Raw genomic sequence first — 19,846 nt, forward strand, 5'->3', positions numbered from 1 at the left:
ATTGGCTGGTGATTTATACCGCTGCTATCAGGAGTGAGTCAAGTCATCTGTGCCGCATCACATCCAAACAGCCATCAGACATTTTCTGTGAGGAATGGAATGACATTTGGCAAGTGGTAACTAAAACAGAAAGAGTTGGTTTTTGTCCCTGGGATTTGATAAGACACAGACTCTCTTTTTTCTTTTGTACGAGATATAAGAAGTAGATTCTCGTGGGGGATGAGTACAACACTTCCGAGCATGTTCATTGTCAAATGAATCACCCATATCCTCATTCCTGACAGTTGTAGTAGATATGTTTTCTTTTGTTTTAAAACCCCAATCTCAAAGACAACACATTTGTACGTACATGATGACCGAACTTGTTCAGGCCAAAAACAACCTGCCTCACACACCTGAGTTTACCCATACACACACACACACACACACACACACACACACACACACACATACACACACACACACACACACACACACACACACATACACAGACATATACACCTCATTAATTTCTCGGGCATGCACCTATGTTTAAATGTGCACACACACGTATGCAGCTCAGTCACATGGTGTTCAACAGTGAATGTTATCAGAACACATTATCAGGGCATGCCGTGAAGGTTAATTCCTGTATAATTTATATAAGATTGGTGAAGAGGTTTACTCTGATAACCCGGTCAGAAGCACCTTGCTGTGCATGTCACTCCTTTCCACAGACTTACCAGCAGCGGCTGGTGCTCTCACGTACGCACAGAGAGGGTGAAGACACACTTCTTACAAGAAGGGAGTGTACAAGGCGGAAAGGAGGAGAGAGTATGAGAGGAAGAATGTGTAATTTGGTGCCAGGTGATAAAAGAGTGTGGCAGTCAGCCAATGGGCTTTTGGTAATAGAATGCCTCTGTTACATTACACATTTAAACAATGTGACTTTCATCCTCACACACAGACCCACACACTTGTGTTTCTGTAGAGGAAAGTCATTCACTGATCTCAATTAAACTGGTGTGCAAAAAAAAAATAAAGAAAAAATGTGATTACTAAGAAGTTGTATTTATAATGGAAAAATGATGGATTGGGAGTAACATTTGCTTATATGCACATGGCCAAATATTAGCTGTGGGGCCCCTAAGATTAAGATCCTAAAGCTAGATTTTGACACAATGGGCCCTACAAATTACCAAAAACAAGTGACATGAAGTGAATCTCGGGTCCAAAAGAATTTGTCTGGTTAGTTATCCAGCTCATACACCTCTATCCATTTCCTGCTTTCATTGATTACAAGACTGTGTCCAGAAATCAGTGCAGAGGAGGACCAGCACAGGCAAGAATCGTTCTGATAAAACGGTACCACAGTGACGTTTACAAATGTAAATGTGCAGATCGATGCAGAGGAGGCTGTTTATTGTACTTTTAGGAAAGGGGCATTTCATTAAAAGTGTGTGTTTATGTATGTGTGTGTAAGTAGTCAGCACAATCAGAGATACACACACACATGCACTGTATCTACTGTAACTGTGCCCACACACACATACACACTGAGTCAGCAGAAACAGGAGCTTGGTGACACCGCTAATGAACCCGAGTGTTATTCTTCAATTAAACTATGGATGGGTATCGAGCCAAGGAACTCCTCTCAGGGCTGCTCGAGTTACACCACAGCCCGATCCCTCTCTTCCTAAACGCTCCCTTTCTCCTTATTTATCACTCGCTCGGCCTCTCTGCTTTTTTGCTCCATCATGCCTCAATTCTCTCCACTGTAAAGTCTCATTGTCTCTCTCGCTGCCGCTTCTTTTTTTCTCCGTCCTTCCTTCATTCCATATACCCAGTGAGGTATGAGTTGTTGCAGGCAAACCTGAGATGTCAGACACATAGCTGCCAACAAATGTCATTACATACTTATCAGCTCTTTCTACTTCCTCTGTGTCTATCAATCTGTCAATGTGCTGGATGTAAACACATTAGTTGTCCTGCAGTGGCTTCCTGGCGTCAACAGAGGGCGTCACCACTATATGGAGATTTTACCAGCACAAATAAATGTCTCTACTCTATATTACAGACATAGCAATAGAACATTTGAAGAAGCAGGTTGTTAAAAAAATCCATTCAAATTAGATGTTTTTTTCAATATAATATACATTACTTATTTTGAATTTTATATCAGGGATCAGTAAAGTTCCATCATGTAAGATGCAGGTCTCACACAGATTTGACGTATGTGCCTTTAATCTTTATTCAGGTTTTCATTCAGTTTTTATTGTATTTAAGTCTGATGACAAAAGGAAACATTTAAACTAATTTAAGTGAATATCAGTTTCCACTTCAGAATATGTTTAATTATCATGTTGGAAATCATTTAATTGAAAAATGACTTTAGGCAACTAAGCAACAAAAGCAGCACAATAAAATATGTTGTTTTTTTCTCTCATTAACACAAAAGGTTCAAGTACATTTTCCCAAGTACTATACATAAGTGCAATTTTCAGATATTTGTACATTCATTTTTATGCAACTTTTAAACCATTATCAAACAATCAAGCAATTCAAATGTGTTCCACCTCAACCAGCAACAACATAAAAGTGTTTACAAGTACAACAATAATGATAATAATAATAATAATAATATAACACTGACGGGCCATTCTGCAAAATAAACAGGTCACTTTTGATACTTGAAGTACATATATATATATATATACTTCTCTTATTTTACTTAAAATGCTGGACTGTAGATGTAGTCTTGTAGCGCCCTTATAACCATCATTGTCATCATTATCATTATCATCACCATCATCAGTCGCTTCCTTCATTTATTAACATTTCCCATCACGACATCTTATCTTCTCTGACTCCTCTTTCTTTTCCTGCATTTCCTCTTCTTCCTCTCCGTGCTGTGTCATCTCAGCTCTTACTCGAAGGGGGGGAAAAGAGGCCGGTCAGGTGGCTTCTTCCGAGTCGGAATGACACAAAAAAATCCATTCTCCGACATTGTGGTCAGGCAAGTCGTCACGACGCGCATACTCCGACTTTCCAATGATTATTTGTGCGTCAGCTGGCGCTCGGTGACCGGCACCATGCGGCGACAGCCTGCTGAGGAAACGTTGCACTGCGCACGCACACGCACGCAGAGCTATAGGCTACGTGTCCAGACACACAGCTCTCCCTACTTCGGCAAGTTGGGTTTCTTCTGTCATGGAAACGCAGCATAGTTTGAGCTCAACCCCGAGTAGCCACGAGACTGGAAAGTATTTGCCCTAATATGACCAGGGCATCTGGAAGTGTGGCGCTCACCTTGTCTTAGCCTGAATAAGTCTCACCTTTTTTTTGGATAAATTTAATATTGCTTCAAATCACCCTGTTCCAGATCATATTGTCTATAAAATGTGTCCTATAAAATGTATTTATTAGTCATTTCCCCTGGAAGAATGAATGTGTAAGTGGCCCCATTATATTCATCTTTAGCTTTTTGTACGCAGTAGATGCAGAAACTAAGGGAAATAATTAAAAGCAGAAACTGACAGATATCCCAACGATATCAGGATACTTTTTAAAAAAGACTTCAGGAGAGCGCGCAGTGCTGTCAGCCCATAGAGGACACACCTACCGTCTTCTAATAATCCACCAATCATTTCCAAGTTATCGCCACCCCATAGCCACAGTATTGAGAGACGGAGACAGAGGTGGACGCGTTGTCTTTACGGAGAGAGCTGGCCTGCTTAGTGCGCACTGACAGTGCAAACGGAATGAAAAGCCAGAGCAAATAAAGCAGCAAGTTTTGTGGGACGAGAATCTCTCTGCCCGGTTTTCTTTTTCACTGAGCGTCATCCTGGTGCACGGGTTCAGGTTGCACATAGGAGTAGGCTACAAGTTTCCAATGGACAGATACTTGGAGACGGATGGCGCAACAAGCATGGGATTATTTTTGTAATGTGGATTGCTATTCCTTTGCAAGAAAATAAAGGTCCGCTGCGGAACAATGTGAGACGTTATGCGTCTTGGATTCTCGTGTTTCTGGATATCTTGAAAATCATTGGCAACAGTTGAGAAGGAAGAAGTTATGAGCAAAGGATCGTATGCTCCGACACTGGGACCAACATGGATTTGCCGTTAAAACCCCCTGCCCCTTATTTAGAGAATTTTTAGCCGGTCCACTTGTGTTATTGTTGTTGTACTTGTTGTTGTAAACTTCATGCTTGTGGACAAATCGCCACACTGGGCTCTTGGATTTTGAAACGTCGCCTGCCATTGGATTGGATTTCCAACACCATGAACTTTATTGACAGTTTGACACTATTATTTCTGACGCTGTCAGCTGTCAAGGTGAGTCGAGTCATCCAGAGAGCAAACTGCACTAAAAAGAACAAAAACATTGATGACCTCAATATGCGAAATGTAGCCACTGGTCATTAATGTGTAGCTCGTCCTTGCCTTCCCTCTGGGTAGGTCATTGCTCGTGTTTAAACAAGCCGAAATATTTAGTGGCTTGGAGAGATTCAAACAGCCATTACGCAAGGCTGACACTATATAAACCGAACCCACGCTCTCGTGGGTGGTGCGTTTTCGTGTAACAAATGTGGCATATGTGATGATTTTTAAAGTTTGTTGTGAAGTTTGACGCTGGGTGATTTCAGGCCTACTCTAAAACCACCCTGGAGATATTATTACGCTTTAAAGGCGCAGTGGCTCCATTCTGAATTAGGACATGTGAGCAGGTTCACTCCTGGCGCTTAGACTGGTCTCATATTTTTCCCACTTCAATAAGAAGAAGCACTGGCTTTTCACGCTGAAATTTAACATTCAGTTTCGGAATAAAACCAACAGTGCTTCATAAAGGAATAAAGATGACTCAGAATTTTAATGGCCGTTTGAGAGCGCGCTGTAAATCGCTTTCCATATAATCATTAATCAAGCGTTGTGAGTCCAGGAAGGCTTGAGCAAAGGTTTCAAGGTGAAAAAAATACAGCACTAGTACACAAACCACTTTAGTAGGAGGCTGCATATTTTCCAGCAACATGATTGGACTTTGAAGGATTACTTCTAATAGGAGTTTGCCGCCTAAAGGGAAGAGGACATATGTTAGGGTACACACTAGTTATTTTTTCGAGCATCTTTTCTTTAACCAGATGAGATATATCCCCCCGAGAATCTAGTAAAGTGTTTATTTAACTAACTACTGACAGCCTAATCCAACCAATCAACACCGTATACTATCCGGATGCCCCCTAACTGCTCATTATCAGTCATCACTCGGTTTAAAGGCCAGTGTTCGCAGCTTGACACCCAACCATTAATAATACAGTATATAGTGTTTTGGGGGCTGGGGTCTCTCAGCCCACAACGTCGGACCCTCTCACGCCACCAAAAAGGGGTGGAGACAGCTGCGCTCACTGTCTCTTTTTTTCTCTCTACATTTCATTAAGGAGTGGAATACGCGTTCCTGGAAACGCCACTGAAAAGCCGGTGCCACAGGAATGGGTCTCATGCAATATTGGCGAGATATTGCGCTACATGTGAGGGAAAAGAGAGGGAGTGAGAGAGAGAGAGGCGCGCGTGTATGTGTGAGACAGTGAGAGAAAGTTGTGCGTAATGCGCGCGCGCGCACTGATGGAAAGTTGCCAAAAGTTCTTTGTGGTCCGACTGGTGCGGTGACAACTACCCCCTGTGAGGGAAAGTAACAGGCTGAAATTCTTGCCAGTTTTAATGGCAACAGTTATTAATCCGCGTTGCCTGGAGGCGAGAGAATAAATGTTTGGTGAAACTGAAACAAAACCAACCAGCTCATTTACACGTTTATTTCCAGGTCATTACATTTAAGCTGATGTTGTCAGCTTTTTATGCTTGGCACATTGTACCTCTGCTCATATATATATAACCATAAACGTATTCACCACATAGTCTTCCTTATTATACAAGGAATACATGAGAATTACAGTTCCTTTAATATGAGTATATACAGTACAAGTCAAAAGTTTTGACACATGTTGAGAAGGTATTTCAAACCGTTTGACTGGTACTGTAAGTGTCTCTAAACGTTAAAACATACTGTATATTTCTAGCTTTTGTTTCAAAATATGACATTCATGAACATAGTCAAGAAATTATGTAGTATAGGAAAGATCATACTCTTGAAAACTATTTAACTTTTTAAAAGCCTGTAGAAGTTCTACACATTTAACTCTCATTGCCCTCATACACTGTGTATAGGCCAGTCCTAGATAAGATACATAGTGTGGTATTCATATTCTGGCAGTGGTCAACAGAAATGTCAAAATGTAAATATATATTTTTTGCGCAACTATGGATAAGTAGAGGGCACGTTTTCTGAGCTGTTGCTCAATCTACTGTAACTAACAAGTTTGTTTTTACTCCTTGCAGAGTGCCCACATACCGAAGGACGCAGAAAGAGGTCCACATGACGGTAGGTGTCCCACAGGGCACCGTGGGAATACAATCTGCCCTGGGCTCCCTGGCTGGCAGAAAGCCAAACAAAAACTGCTGGTTTGAGGTTCACCTTGATGATATGGGGGAAATTATCGCCTCCTGGTGGACATTTTTGTAGTTTATCCCCCCCTGCCCCTCTTGCCAGACTCCTTTCTAGTAAATGAGTGCAGTTTCACCCCTAAATTGAGACTATTGGATGCCTTCATTCTGTACAGCATTCCTTCTTGTTTGAGGTTAAGCTGGGGAAATGTTATGGTGGCCAGACTCATTTATAGAAAGGAATTTCACCCTCTTGGCCCACAATTTCATTTTGCACAATCCCACTGTTGCCCAATCTAATTTGGACAATCAGAAGCTGAACTTTATGATATTGTTCAGGCCCAGTATATTTGGTTTGGCCTCCCAGAGGGCTTTCAGGCAGGGGTTGTTTTAGGCCCACTACTGCTCTGAGTGATAGTTTGGAGGTGTTGTCTGTCTATGTCCTAATATATTTCTCAAGAACAGAACTCCTGCAAAGACTAAGTGAGGGGGGCAAGTAGACTGAAGGTGAAAAAACAGCCCTCGGGCTATTATTTTATAGCTGTAGGTGAGCTGAATCACAATGGGGCAGGAGCAGAGTTTGATATTGCAGGTATTAAATTTAAATTATGAGAGAATACAAAGGCAGAAGACGCAGAAAATACGCTTACAAACTGCATTTCAATGGAAAAATTGAAAGTATAATGTGTGTGTGCATGTATGTATCCACTCTTCTCCTGTGATCATGTCAGCGTCATGTCTCCTTTTAGGTGTGTGTTATTGTTACAGCAGCACAGTAGTACTTAAGAGTCAAACCTCACAGACAGCGGTTTAGTCTGGAGCTCTGCTGCCATTTTATAACCTGATCCTCTGTGAATGTGTCTCTCAGTGATCCCTTTAATGGAGGTGTACAACAAGAGTTTGTGTAAGCCTCGGGAGCTGCTGGTGGAGATTCTGCAGGAGTATCCGGAGGAGGTGGAGCACATTTTCATACCGTCCTGCGTGGTGTTGACGCGCTGCGCCGGCTGCTGCAATGATGAGATTATGCAGTGCACGCCGACATCGAGCTATAACATTACTATGGAGGTAAGCAGTGTCTTTTTTTATTGTTTTATTTCTTAAATACTGTGGGTGTTTTGTGCAGTGGTGTTCAGAGGGGTGAGGGAGAACAACTTTTTAAAATGTTATCCAACTGGGATGCACAAATGTCACAACAGAGGAACGCTTTGGCTGGTTAACTGCACTTCTGGCTCACCTAAGTGTCCCTCTGGTCAGTGCAAGTGCCGTTTTTGGCCCAAAATGAACCCTATCCTTGCATACATTCATTTTCCCTCTTTCCCATTAGTGAGTATGTGCACACTTCTGGATCAGCATTTTTGAGCAGTCTGAATCACTGAGAGGTGGAAAAAAAGGTGGAAAAATCAAAGAGGAAACCTGCTTCATACTGACCTGTCTGCTCTTGATTTAAATAAACATTTCTAGTGAGGAGTGAAGATCTTTTTGAACATCCCATCGCCTCTTCCTGGTTGCTGTCCCTGATTATACTCAGACATTAAGCCCTGCTTTTCAGCTGTTGAAAGTTAGCCATTGCATTCTGTACAAGTTGAGACTTTAAGATGGTAATCCTTTCACCCCAAAACTCATCATCCTCTCGTATTAATATGAAAAACAGAATCTTGCATCAGAGTTTTCTGTCAGCTTTTGCTTATTTTACTTCAATATTTCATTCAATTCTCTGACAACCTCTCTCCTTTTTTTTGCAGATTAAAAGAATAAAACCCCAAAGGCAACAAAATGATATTTTCATGAGTTTTACAGAGCACAGTGCATGTGAGTGTAGGTAAGAAACCCTGAACACACACTCAAACACACACACTCATACACAAAGCACTGAAATGCTAACCACTGAGACAAGAGGTCAACAAACACGTAATATAAAGTTAGTGTTTTCAGTTTGCCTCTGACACATTTAACAGATTCATATCAGGTTGATTCATACTGTATCTTATCTTTGTTTCTATTACTTCAGTGATCTTAAAAAGACTTGAGCAGGCTGAAGCAGATCCCAGCCCCCGTTCTCCATATTGTTTTAGCTTATCCTCATTTCATCACATTGCTCAAGTAAAGGAGATACATTTGTGCGAGTGCCTAATCTTTTGTTTTCCCTCTGTGGCATGTAGAGGTCATTCTTGGAACCACATAGGTGTGATAGCTTTAGTTATTGATCTCCGAGATAAGCAGTGTGTGTCCTTTCTGTACCCTCTAGTCACAGTAAGATGACTTACTCTAATTAGGCCTGAGGCGGAGTGACTTCAGATTTATACATGTTTTTACTGTCTCTGTTTTTGTCATGTTGATAGGTAGTGTTAAATCCTGTAAATAAAAAAAATCAGAGATAAGTGTCATGTTGCTGGCATTTGAGCTTGACTGGCATAACAGAAAAAGATATTATACAAATATTATCTTCTACAAATGAATCCATCCCTGTCTGGGGTAATCATCTGTTATTTTAAAGTCACCTTTCCATTTCTCCCTATGGGCATTGTTTTCGTCATCTTTTGTCAAATCATGGTGACTGGGCTTTGAGCTGTGCATCATGAAATAGCAAACTGTGACACAGCAACACAATGAGGACAGGCCTCATCCTCCTACGCTTCTGGAAAATCTAACAAGCAAATAAACATTGTAGACAGGATTGTTGGCAGAGCATTGAGCAATGTTGTCATTTTTAGTCTGTTTTCTGAGCTACTGGATGTAATGTTAGAAACCCAAGTCTGTCTCTAGCACCACTGGCTTGAAAGAAATGTCAATTTGAATTTATTTCTGTGCTGCTTTCTGCTGATGTATATGTGATGAGTCACTCTAAAACTATTTATTGTATAGGTAGCCATCAAGTTTTACGATACCTTTAAAGTCAAAGACACTGTGGTCAATCTATTTAGTGTTGTTCTAAATTTGTGATTTTACTATACTGCACAGATTGAATATAACAGGACATATAACCAGTGGTGGAAAGTAAACTGTACTTAAGTAAAATTTTGATATATGCTACTTAACAGTTCTACTCACCAAGATAATGCAAATATTATACTTTTCTCTCCAATCCATTATATTATTATTTTTGGATTTTTCATATTAAATATATGATTACTATCAGTTAAACTACTCAACAGTATTTAAATGAGTAAAAATTAGTTCCACCTCACCCATCGACAAAATTGAAATACATTCTTACTTTAAATAATTCAGGCAGCTGTAATCAATAATTTCATATTAACAATGGATGTCATGACTACTTGTTTGTAAAAAGTGGTCACTTGGAATCAACCTACAGAGGTGTCTTTCAGCTTATTGTTTTGGTTTTCTGGGTCACAATTTTACCATTTTGTTTCAGTCTCACAGCACTGAAAAACAACTATATTCTACCTACCCAGAACTGAACAAAGTATGCAACTAGCTGCTGAACAGTTAGATGAGTGGAGCATTTAGCCAATAAAGAGCCTGAGATTTTTTCTTATGAGTTTGGCAGAGACCAAAAACTAAAATGAGATTGAATATTGGGCTTAAAGTCCCACCTCTTCTGATGTGCAGAGTTTGACACTAGAAGGCTGGTTTAGCAATCATCTGCTGAAAGTGGAAAGTTTCTCTGAGCTCTCCGAAAATCTGAGTTTAAGGCCACCAAGGAGGATTTGTTACATCACAACTAGCCAATCGTGGTCCGTTGTGCAGCTTACACAATTGTGATTTGGAAACTTGAAGTCTCCAGTAGAGTAGGGCACATCTTGTGTCCATTAGCTAAAATGTTGAAATGAAAAATATTTGCATATTCATCAATCTGGATTTTTGAATGAGGGAGAAGGAGTAAATGTTTTTTTTTTTAAGGATTTTGACATGGTAATGGATTTTTTTTGGTGTGTGCATTAAAAAGGAATATTACACACAAATTATTATTCAAAGCAGAATATTTTCAGGAGTGGATCTTTAAATTCATCAATTAGCAGGGAGCAAAAATGAATGCTAATATCTTCTAACAAGTTTGAAATATTAGAACTTAATACAATGATAATTTGTCGATGTTGTGGTCACTTGTGTTCACTTGTGCCCCCCAAAAAAGTAAGAGGACAAAAAAATATTTTGTTGATTTTATACTTTAAATGCAGTTGTTTTTCTTCTAATTGTTTGTACATAAGTAAATTATTTGAATACATCTTGCACCCCTACATATAACTGAGTAGATTTCAGTGCAGTTGATATAAAAAAAGTACACACATACACATATGCATTTACATGCCTTATTCAGCATACTGATGTAGAGTTAGGGTACCGATCTGTCAGATGGAAACTTGGCTGGTTGTCCATGACCTTTTTGAATGAAACACTGTTTCCTAACACTTTTGGCTAACTGTTGGCTCTGGAGTGTGCCAGCACATTTGTTGCTTCACACTCCGTTATCGGCAAGAGTTGTCACTTGGAAGAGAAGTGAAACAAATCTGACAACCTGCTATTGTAGTGGTGTTTGAATGTGTGTGTTTCCATCAATGAACACACCCATTTGAATGTCTGTCCAAGAGTACATGTCGTGAGTGAACGCTAAATGATTTCCCAAGAAGTCTGGTTCATTTAGTGAGCCAGGCATTTGAAAGTGAAAGGCAAATCCATCACAGTTTCTGGTAAAAGATGATGATGTAACATGATTTGAAGAGATTGATGCAAGCCACCCATGCTGATAATGAGCCTCTGGGTCCCTTTGTTGTCACTGATCTTGATATATATCTGTTTACCAGAAAACAACAGCATGCTGTGATCTAATATCATGTTGTTTTGTTCCTGCCTTTCAGGTTAAAGAAAGAAGTGAAAGAACAGAGAGAAAAGTGAGTACAGGGGGGAACAATGGGGACTTGAGATTTGATCTTTTTCCTGTTTTTTCCTTCAAACAAACACTCACTCTCTGTCGTTGGCAACTCTCAGCCTTTCTTATCCCATATGCTCTTACTTGCTTAACTTTAACCTCCCTTTAATTCCATCTATCCAGCTTTCCATTTTCTTTCACTGTAATACACTATGGGGATACACAAAACACCTCACACAATGATAATATTTCATTAAAACAAGCTGACTTGCAGCTCTCAGGTGATAAACACGGGGAATACCAGCATAATCCATGCAGGTGAATGAGTGACATTTGATGAGTTCATTGCCCTCTCCGTACCTGTCCTTTACACCTTCCCTCCCTCCTCTATCTCATCTTTACATTCCTCTCTTCTCATCTTTACTGTTTACATCCCAATTGACGTATGTTTCTCCTGTTCCTGGCTGCTCTGATATAGATAAGTGTTTCTGAAGACCTGTTAAACTTTTGTGTTTATGGTCCTTGCTCAATTTTTCTTCCCTTTCCGTGCAACAGAAGTCAGTGTACTAAGGGTCATTAAAACTCTTTAATCCTCCTTCTTCGAACAGTCGTTAATATCTTTCTATTGCAGGGTGGTTGTTGGTTGTATTTTGGTTTTATGTCAGGTCAAATGTCGTAGAGATAACAGTTGATTTTGAGACCTCCTCTTTGACCTTGTCTTAACTGTTTACGAGTCTGACTTTGTTGGCACGCTGTTATAAAGTGATGGTCTTAGGGTCATTCAACTCCTTCTTCTGATGCTTTCATACTTTAGTGTTAGTTTTAGCGTTGGCCCCCTGCTACTGAGAGGTCTACTAGCATGACTCAGCCTCCTGTGGTTGTGAAACTAGTTAACTTTGGTCGTCCAGACTGAATACGGACATGATTTCGTAACGGTTAAAAGAGGAAATTTTTGAATTGACAACACATCAGCTTCAGCCTGTTCCATGGATATTTGGTCATCATATTTGTCATCTAATGTGGGCTGGCTCTGAGCAAATGATATGTTGTGCAAATATAATTATTACTAAGCTTTATTCAGCTTTTTAAGTCCCCTCCATTAAAAAAATGCATTTTGCTTATTAATACTTTCCTTGAATGTTTGACCTGCAGAAGTAGACTTTGACACTAGAAGGCTGTTTTCACATGGGTTTGCTTAAGTCTCTCTGTGCTCACCGTAAATCTGAATGAAAGGCATCTACCAACAAGCATATCTTGTGACCTTAGCTAAAAAGCTTCTGCAAGCTAAATCAGCACAGCTTGCTTTTGATGGGTATTAATACGTGTTTAAATCAGGGCTTGCACCTGTGAAGCACCAGGTGTATGCTTTATAAGCCCTGTATGCTTTTATAAGCTGGTTTTCATTGTGCTGTGGTCTGAAACAAATTGAATCAGCCCTCAAGAGTTGACCCAGATAGGCTGAAAGATGTAGTTTTGGTGAAGTCCAAGTTTATTGTGCTCAATTCATCTGGGAAATTTTAGTACAGCCGGTCGAGCCAAACCTCAAACTACACACTCTGCCGTCATTGTGCTGTTTTACAAAAAAAAGGATTATCTTTCTAGCCCAAGTTGGACAATAAAGTGATTTTCTCATAGTACATTTGATATTCATCATATTCACAAACTTTAGGACACATTTCAGATTGTTTCAGCTTGTAAAAATGTAATTTTTTCTAGTTATTTTTCAACACATGGTTGCATTTTTTTCTTGCACTCTTGATGTTTTTAGGACCTGGTCCACATTAAACATATCACAGACACTCATGTGAACACTGCCTGATACCTTTCTTATATTATGATATTATGTTATCATCCAAACAAGTAAATCGGTAACAAAAATCAAGTTAAATAATAACCTGTTATGAATGAATTATTTGTATAATTGATTCACACAAATTTAAAAAAAAAATTCTATTAATCACTGTTGGTTTTAGCAACCATCAGTTTAAGCTTTCTGTATAAACATCAATTTACACAGCAGTCTATTCACTCTCTCTTCAGTCACTCAGGTATCTCTCTGCGTTGTTGTCCTCTTTCTCTTCCAGAAAACCCCGGAAAGGCAAGGGCAAAGGCCAAAAGAGAAAACGAAAGAAAAACCGTGACAAAACAATTCACGATGCGTATGTCAGCTCCGCCTTCTCCACCTACCTACACCTGAGTGTTGCACTTCTCATAATTAAGCTCATTTGGGAGGAGCTCATTTGCCCCTTTTAATTTGCACCATTTAATTTGCCCACGTCAACTAGCATGTTGCTACTGTTGCTCTTGTCCTAACATTGTCTCGCCCACTCATGTTCTACATCATCAGATTGCTACATGTGTGCTAACGTGTTTTGCTAGTGTAGCTTCAGCAAAACTTTACATAACAGCGGTAACCAGGGAAGTGCGGCAGGCTTGCTCACCATAACCCATTGCCCTCAAAATCCCATTTAATCTCCTCCCAACCTTACCAGCTTCGTGTTCACAAGACTTTCACTCCCTATGACTGAGACTGGAACCATGGTTGGGATGAGGTCCAGCTGTGTATCATGAAAAACAGTAGAAACACGAGGTACAAGGTGCTCCTAACATTTTGTCAGATAGTCGGCTTCATGACTGATAAAGGACATGTTTAAAGAAGATGGAATAAACAGATCTTAGATCAGCTGTTAACTGTAACTTGAACCATCTACTGAAACAGATCCACCAGCATGGCTTTACAGAGCGGCTTGTACTGTTCTAGTATCTGTGCTGGGATCACCAGGGTTGTAATCATGGTCCTCTGTTCAGTGTTGAGTCTGTGCTGCTTTGCTGTGTCTCGTACCCGTCTCCTCCTCTGTTCCTTTCATCTTTCCAAACAGGTTTTACCAAGCCATGCATAATGCTGGTCCTTTTTATGTAACGTGTGGATATGAGTTATGGCTATCTATTGGTTTGTTGTTGTTTTTTTTCTCTTTTTTTGCTGTAGGGGCGATTTGTAAACCAGTAAATTGTTTTACAAGTACTGTTTGTGTCTTTGCATGCTTTTGTCTCTGAAACAATGCAAAAGCACCCATATTATATTCAAAAACCATGAAAAAGTGATCTCATGTTCCTTCAGTGGTCTTACTATGAATTAATACATGTCTGTTCATTTGTAATTTGTATATTAGGGTATCAATGGAGTATCTGAGCCTTCATCTGTCCATTTCAGCCTCTGTTATCTACATCTTCTGAATCTAATGTCTCTCTGTGGGAAAAGTAGTCTTCAGTTTTCATTCAATAAAATGAAACCTTTCTTAACGGAACTCCAAGCAGGCCCTTGAGTCTTCTTTATCAAGAGCTGATCACTTGTAAGAGTGAGAAGTGTGCTATCGTTCACCTGCGGTTCAAAGCCGTGTTGTTTTGTGTTGCATGAACTGGTCCAGAGCTTTGCTTTTCGCATGTCTAACACATACAAGGCATTTGTGAGCAGTCCAATCAACGAGGGCGGTTTGGGGGGCGTGAGGACGGGTAATTTTACTGCTTGAATATTTGCCTGCTCTGTGGGAACCTGTTTGCAATACTACCCAACTGTCACATGCAGTGCAACTTGTCGGGCTGTGCCTTGGAAGAGCAAAGTGGAGCATATGAAAGACTTGACTTGAGGGTGACAATTTTTATGGATGGTAACACTACACTGTTATAATCAACATCTTTCCCTCTTCCTCTCCATCTCTGTCTGTGTCTTTTTCTGTCCAGTGTCTGTGAGCCATGTTGTGATCACTGCTCAGATAGGAGAAAGCGTTTGTTCGTGCAGGACCCTGTGACCTGTCGGTGCTCCTGCAAACACTCAACAGAATACTGTAAAGATCGCCAACTAGAGCTCAATGAGAGGACCTGCAAGTAAGTGTTGGTTTAGAGAGCAAGCAGGTTTCTTTATTGAGTATTACACATTAATTATCTATAGTCAGATGTGTATTTTCTTCTGTATCAGCGTTTCTAAACTACTGGTACTGCAAAATTCAAATAAATTAGATATTTGAGCAATAAGTTGAATAAACAATGTCAATTATAATAGTAAATATAATGACTCCCTTTTATCAGTATTTCATGAATGGCTTGACAATGTCAAAATAATTAAATATTGCAAATAATATTGCACAACTTCAAGGCTTCATTGGGCTGTAATTTTAAAGGGGACATTTCATGCACATTTTGAGGTCTATATTTTTATTCTGGAATTCTGACCATAAACTGTATATAAGAAATGGACATAACATCAGTGACGTCACCCATTGGTTTGTGGACTGCTGCTTGGAAGCCAATAGTTTCGGATCTGGGAAGCGCCATCTTGATCATTTCCGGTGCATGCCAGGAAAAATAAAAACACGGATTCTACTTATATGGGCATCAGGAGGAGCAATAGGACGGAGCGGGGGAGGTTGCGAGGGCTGCATCTACCACAGTCTACACCGGCAACCTGGTGATGCTAACCAAGTTAGCTGTTACGACTAACTATAACCACAAAACTCCGGAGAAAACTGTTGGTGTGAAACAAGTTCACGGCTATTTCCTGCAGTCAATCTGTCCGCGCTCCTGAACCTGTAAATCAATCAACCTGTCAATCACGACGTAGCCACACCCCAATACATACCCTGTTTTATTGTCAAATATAAAATCAAGGAGGCCAAAATTTCACAAATGAACGTCATACTGCATTGAAGAAGGCTTTAAACTAGCGATTGAGACCATAAACACATTTTGAAAACGTTTACTGAGGTTAGAAATCAAGTGAGAAATTGGTGAATTCTCCATTGACTTGTTTAGAGACGGAAGTCCTTTTGACACCAAAACGGTCGCCCCCTGGTGGCCTTTTGATAGAATGCAGTTTTAAGTTACTTCTGCGTTTGCCTCATTTCAGAGGACCGGAACTCCCCGCCCAATTATGACACTGGCTCTTTATGCAGCCCCTAGGTTCAACCTCTGTCTGAAACAGGCTGTTTTAGCTCCCGTCTCTTTAAGCCCCCCCCCCACCCACTCTTCTAATTGGTTACCTCCCAGGAAGTCTGCTCCTCGGCAGACTTCCAGGTACCACAGGCTACGTAAACGAAGAATAATTGTAGGATTTCACATCTTTTTCTCATTCCTTACTCAAAAATGGAATTCTCAAATACACCTGTACATGTTCGAGCCTGAATCTGAATCGAAATATGTGAGCGGACAATGTGAACAACCTTAGCAACAAAGGCTATGTTCACATGCATGAATAATCTGTCATCATAACCAGGAGGTAGTGGAAGTGTTAATGTTGCAAAATGAAGCGTTCAGGGCATGATTAAACCCTGGCTTTTGACTTACTTTATATTGCCGGAGTCATCGACACGTACCGACTCATTCAGGGGAGTTAGCTAGCCAGCGAGGCGCAATTATTTGTCATCTATGTGATGCTGTGACGTCAGCTGTCTGTGTGTTTAAGTGTGTGTTCATGTCTGGGCAAAATAGCAAAGCTAATAACTCTCTTTTTTTTCTTTTCTTCTTGTTCAGATGTGACAAGCCAAGAAGATGAGAGAGGTGGTAGCACCAGATGTACAAGATGAAGGAATATTCTAGAGATATTTCATAGCACAGCACTTTGACCTTTAAACCGTAAGCTCTTTTCTGTGGAAAGCATTCCCCTTGGACTGACTGACAGAACAAAAAGAAAAACTGAACTGTTTCCTCCCACTGTATATCTGTGTGTATATATACCATGATATAAAAAAAACTACAGAATTGTTATGCTGCTACAAATCAAAACACTAAACCCATCATTTGATGAAAAAGCAAAATAGTCGCCATGTGGTTTTGTATTCTAACAGGCTTGCAATATAGGTGTAGTTGTGTTGTCAATTCATTGTATGCAATTACTTCACTGGATATGAATCTACTGTGGTTTTGTGTCAGTCATAAAGTACAAAACCTCTTGATCTAAGATACAGTGCATCTGGAAAGTATTCACACCCCTTCACTTTCCCCACATTTTGTTATGTTACAGCCTTATTCCAAAATTGATTAAATTCCTTTTTTTTCTCATCAATGCCCCATAATGACAAAGCAAAAAAAGTTTTTTTTTAGAAATTCTTGCAAATGTATTAAAAATAAAAACTGCAATATCGGCAGACGTGGGGATGTTTTTCAGCGGCAGGAACTGGGAGACTAGTCAGAATCGAGGGAAAGATGAACGGAGCAAAGTACAGAGAGATACTTGATGAAAACCTGCTCCAGAGCCCTCAGGACCTCAGACTGGGGCGAAGGTTTACCTTCCAACAGGACAACGACCCTAATCACACAGCCAAGACAACGAAGGAGTGGCTTCGGGACAAGTCTGTGAATGTCCTTGAGTGGCCCAGCCAGAGTCTAGACTTGAACCTGATTGAACATCTCTGGAAAGACCTGAAAATAGCTGTGCAGCGATGCTCCCCACCTAACCTGACAGAGTTTGAGAGGATCTGCAGAGAAGAATGGGAGAAATACCCCAAAAACAGGTGTGCCAAGCTTGTAGCTTCATACCCAAGAAGACGTGAGGCTGTAATTGCTGCCAAGGGTGCCTCAACAAAGTACTGACTAAAAGGTGTGAATACTTAAGTACATGCGATATTTCAGTTTTTTAATTCTTAATAAATTTGCAAAAATTTCAGGGAAAAAACGTTCTCTTTGTCATTATGGCGTATTGTGTGTAGATTGATGAGGGGAAAAAAGGAATTCAATCCATTTTGGAATAAGGCTGTAACATAACAAAATGTGGGGAAAGTGAAGGGGTGTGAATACTTTCCGGATGCACTGTATATTTAACTGCTAAAACAGTGGGTGGGGCTGAAGAGGACACGGGAGAGCTCTCCTTTCAAAAAAGGTGGATGACTTTTACTTTTGGACTATAGCAGCTGGAGAACCGATGGAAATCTCGAATCTGTGTCTTCAAGAAATTGCTACTTTTCCTCCAAGGACATGGACAATGCTTTCACAATTGTGATCAGCTTGCAGGAGAAGATACATTACAGTGCCATATACTTTTAAAGGGATACTGGTCATCAATGGTAGCATCTAATGTTTTGCTATGTCCTACATGAAAACCACTGAAAACATCCTATACTGTAGTTTGATTCCATTTGAAAAACTGTGCCTCACTACATGTACTGAGAAATCTTTCGAGTGCTTTTTAAATTATTTTTTGTTTCCTTTTTCAGGAGAGAATATTCAAAGTAGTTTGGTTAGTTGTTAAAGTCAATACAGAATCTATTGATTGCATATCTTCTTCTCTGAACTTGTACATACTTAATATACCTTTATGCCATAGTCCATCCTAGATAATTTATAATGTTATAGAGTATTTTTCAGTATTCAGTCTTCTTCCCATATTTAATTTGGTCTATTTATATATGCAGTGTTATGTACCTGTGGCTGTCCTATCTCTCCCCCATGTGTAACGTCACTGATGGCTACTCTCAGCATGGAGACTCTGTGCTTTTTCAAGAAACAAAAAACAACAAAAAAATCAAAAATGATTTGTTAACATTCCCTAAAATGGATCATGTGTACTGATGACAACTCCTCCGGATTTTTCAACCCCACTTATGTACCAGTGTGGGTGCTGTGTAGAACTTTAACTTGTGTATCTGTGTGTTTGTGTTTGTGTATGTGTGTGTGTATGAGTGTGTGTTCACATGCATTTTGCCGATGTGCGCATCTGTCTGTAGGTTAGTTAATAAGTTGTATTTAAGTGAGTAGTGGATCAGTATTGTCGGTCCTGCAAAATGCAAATACAAAATGAACTACTGCTAGCAGCTGAGCGTACACTACAACACCATCACAATTTTAAATTTGGATAACAATCTGCATAATTTCTGCCATCAGTCTTAGAGCCTTCATTATTAGTTCTCTGTCTCTTCTTCACTATTACCATGTTTTTTTGTCTATGTAAAACAGTAAAGCATATTTATTTTCAAATTATATTGTTTTTATATAAAATAAGGAAAAGGTTGCTGTGTTGTGAATGCTGTGTTTTAAGAGATTTAATTAGGCACGTGAGCTTTCGATGTTTGTGTTCAGCAAGTTGATACTCGCACATCTAAACCCTGAAGAATGCAATCAGAAAGACAACTGAACTGAGAAATAAGAAATTCTTGAAAGACAGACAGATATTCAGCCTTACGAATAAAATGGCACTTTGAAGCAGTGTGCAGTAATTTCATCTGTTAAATCTAACTGTAGACAACCATTTAGGGATGCTGGATGAAATAACACAACATTTTGTGAGAATGGTTGGGATCACTAATAAATGTGAAGAACATTTCTCCAGTGCAAAAAAATGGCGAATGTATCATGTGAAACACTCAACAGGTTAGGAAGAAATTCGGCTTTTTCCTCAATAGATTGATAAGATAGATAGAAAGAAATAAGGTATATCAGGTTTTAGATACACACACAATACTTGTATATCAATTGGATCAGCACATAAGACTTGACAGTAAGAAAAAGACTAGCCGTATCCTTTAAAGATTGGGCAAAACTGTAAGGAGGAGTGCT

At 39.8% G+C, this 19,846-nt stretch overlaps 1 protein-coding gene across 3 annotated transcripts; it reads left to right on the top strand.

The window, feature by feature from the left end:
* Nucleotides 1–3,672: 3,672 nt before the first annotated feature.
* vegfab (vascular endothelial growth factor Ab) lies at nucleotides 3,673–19,297 on the top strand. 3 transcript variants are annotated; one of them, XM_062436779.1, is made up of 8 exons: nucleotides 3,673–4,317; nucleotides 6,373–6,415; nucleotides 7,346–7,542; nucleotides 8,220–8,296; nucleotides 11,295–11,327; nucleotides 13,390–13,464; nucleotides 15,044–15,187; nucleotides 16,829–19,297. In XM_062436779.1, exons 1-8 carry the CDS (start codon nucleotides 4,264–4,266, stop codon nucleotides 16,848–16,850), a joined length of 645 nt encoding a protein of 214 aa, XP_062292763.1. In that variant the 5' UTR covers nucleotides 3,673–4,263; the 3' UTR covers nucleotides 16,851–19,297. The 3 variants fall into 3 exon arrangements, with proteins under 3 accessions (XP_062292763.1, XP_062292765.1, XP_062292764.1); XM_062436781.1 differs by lacking the exon at nucleotides 13,390–13,464; XM_062436780.1 differs by lacking the exon at nucleotides 16,829–19,297 and having other exon boundaries at nucleotides 13,390–15,181.
* Nucleotides 19,298–19,846: the final 549 nt, after the last annotated feature.

The sequence above is a fragment of the Scomber scombrus genome, chromosome 17 (assembly GCF_963691925.1).
Source record: "Scomber scombrus chromosome 17, fScoSco1.1, whole genome shotgun sequence".
NCBI classification, from domain to species: domain Eukaryota; kingdom Metazoa; phylum Chordata; class Actinopteri; order Scombriformes; family Scombridae; genus Scomber; species Scomber scombrus.

What these genes read in the sequence shown, in the direction of transcription:
- vegfab (XM_062436779.1), top strand. Translation starts at nt 4,264, where the DNA reads ATGAACTTTATTGACAGTTTGACACTATTATTTCTGACGCTGTCAGCT. An exon ending in GACAAAACAATTCACGATGC is followed by an intron (nt 13,465 to 15,043) that starts GTATGTCAGCTC and finishes TTTTCTGTCCAG; the next exon opens with TGTCTGTGAGCCATGTTGTG. An exon ending in CTCAATGAGAGGACCTGCAA is followed by an intron (nt 15,188 to 16,828) that starts GTAAGTGTTGGT and finishes CTTCTTGTTCAG; the next exon opens with ATGTGACAAGCCAAGAAGAT.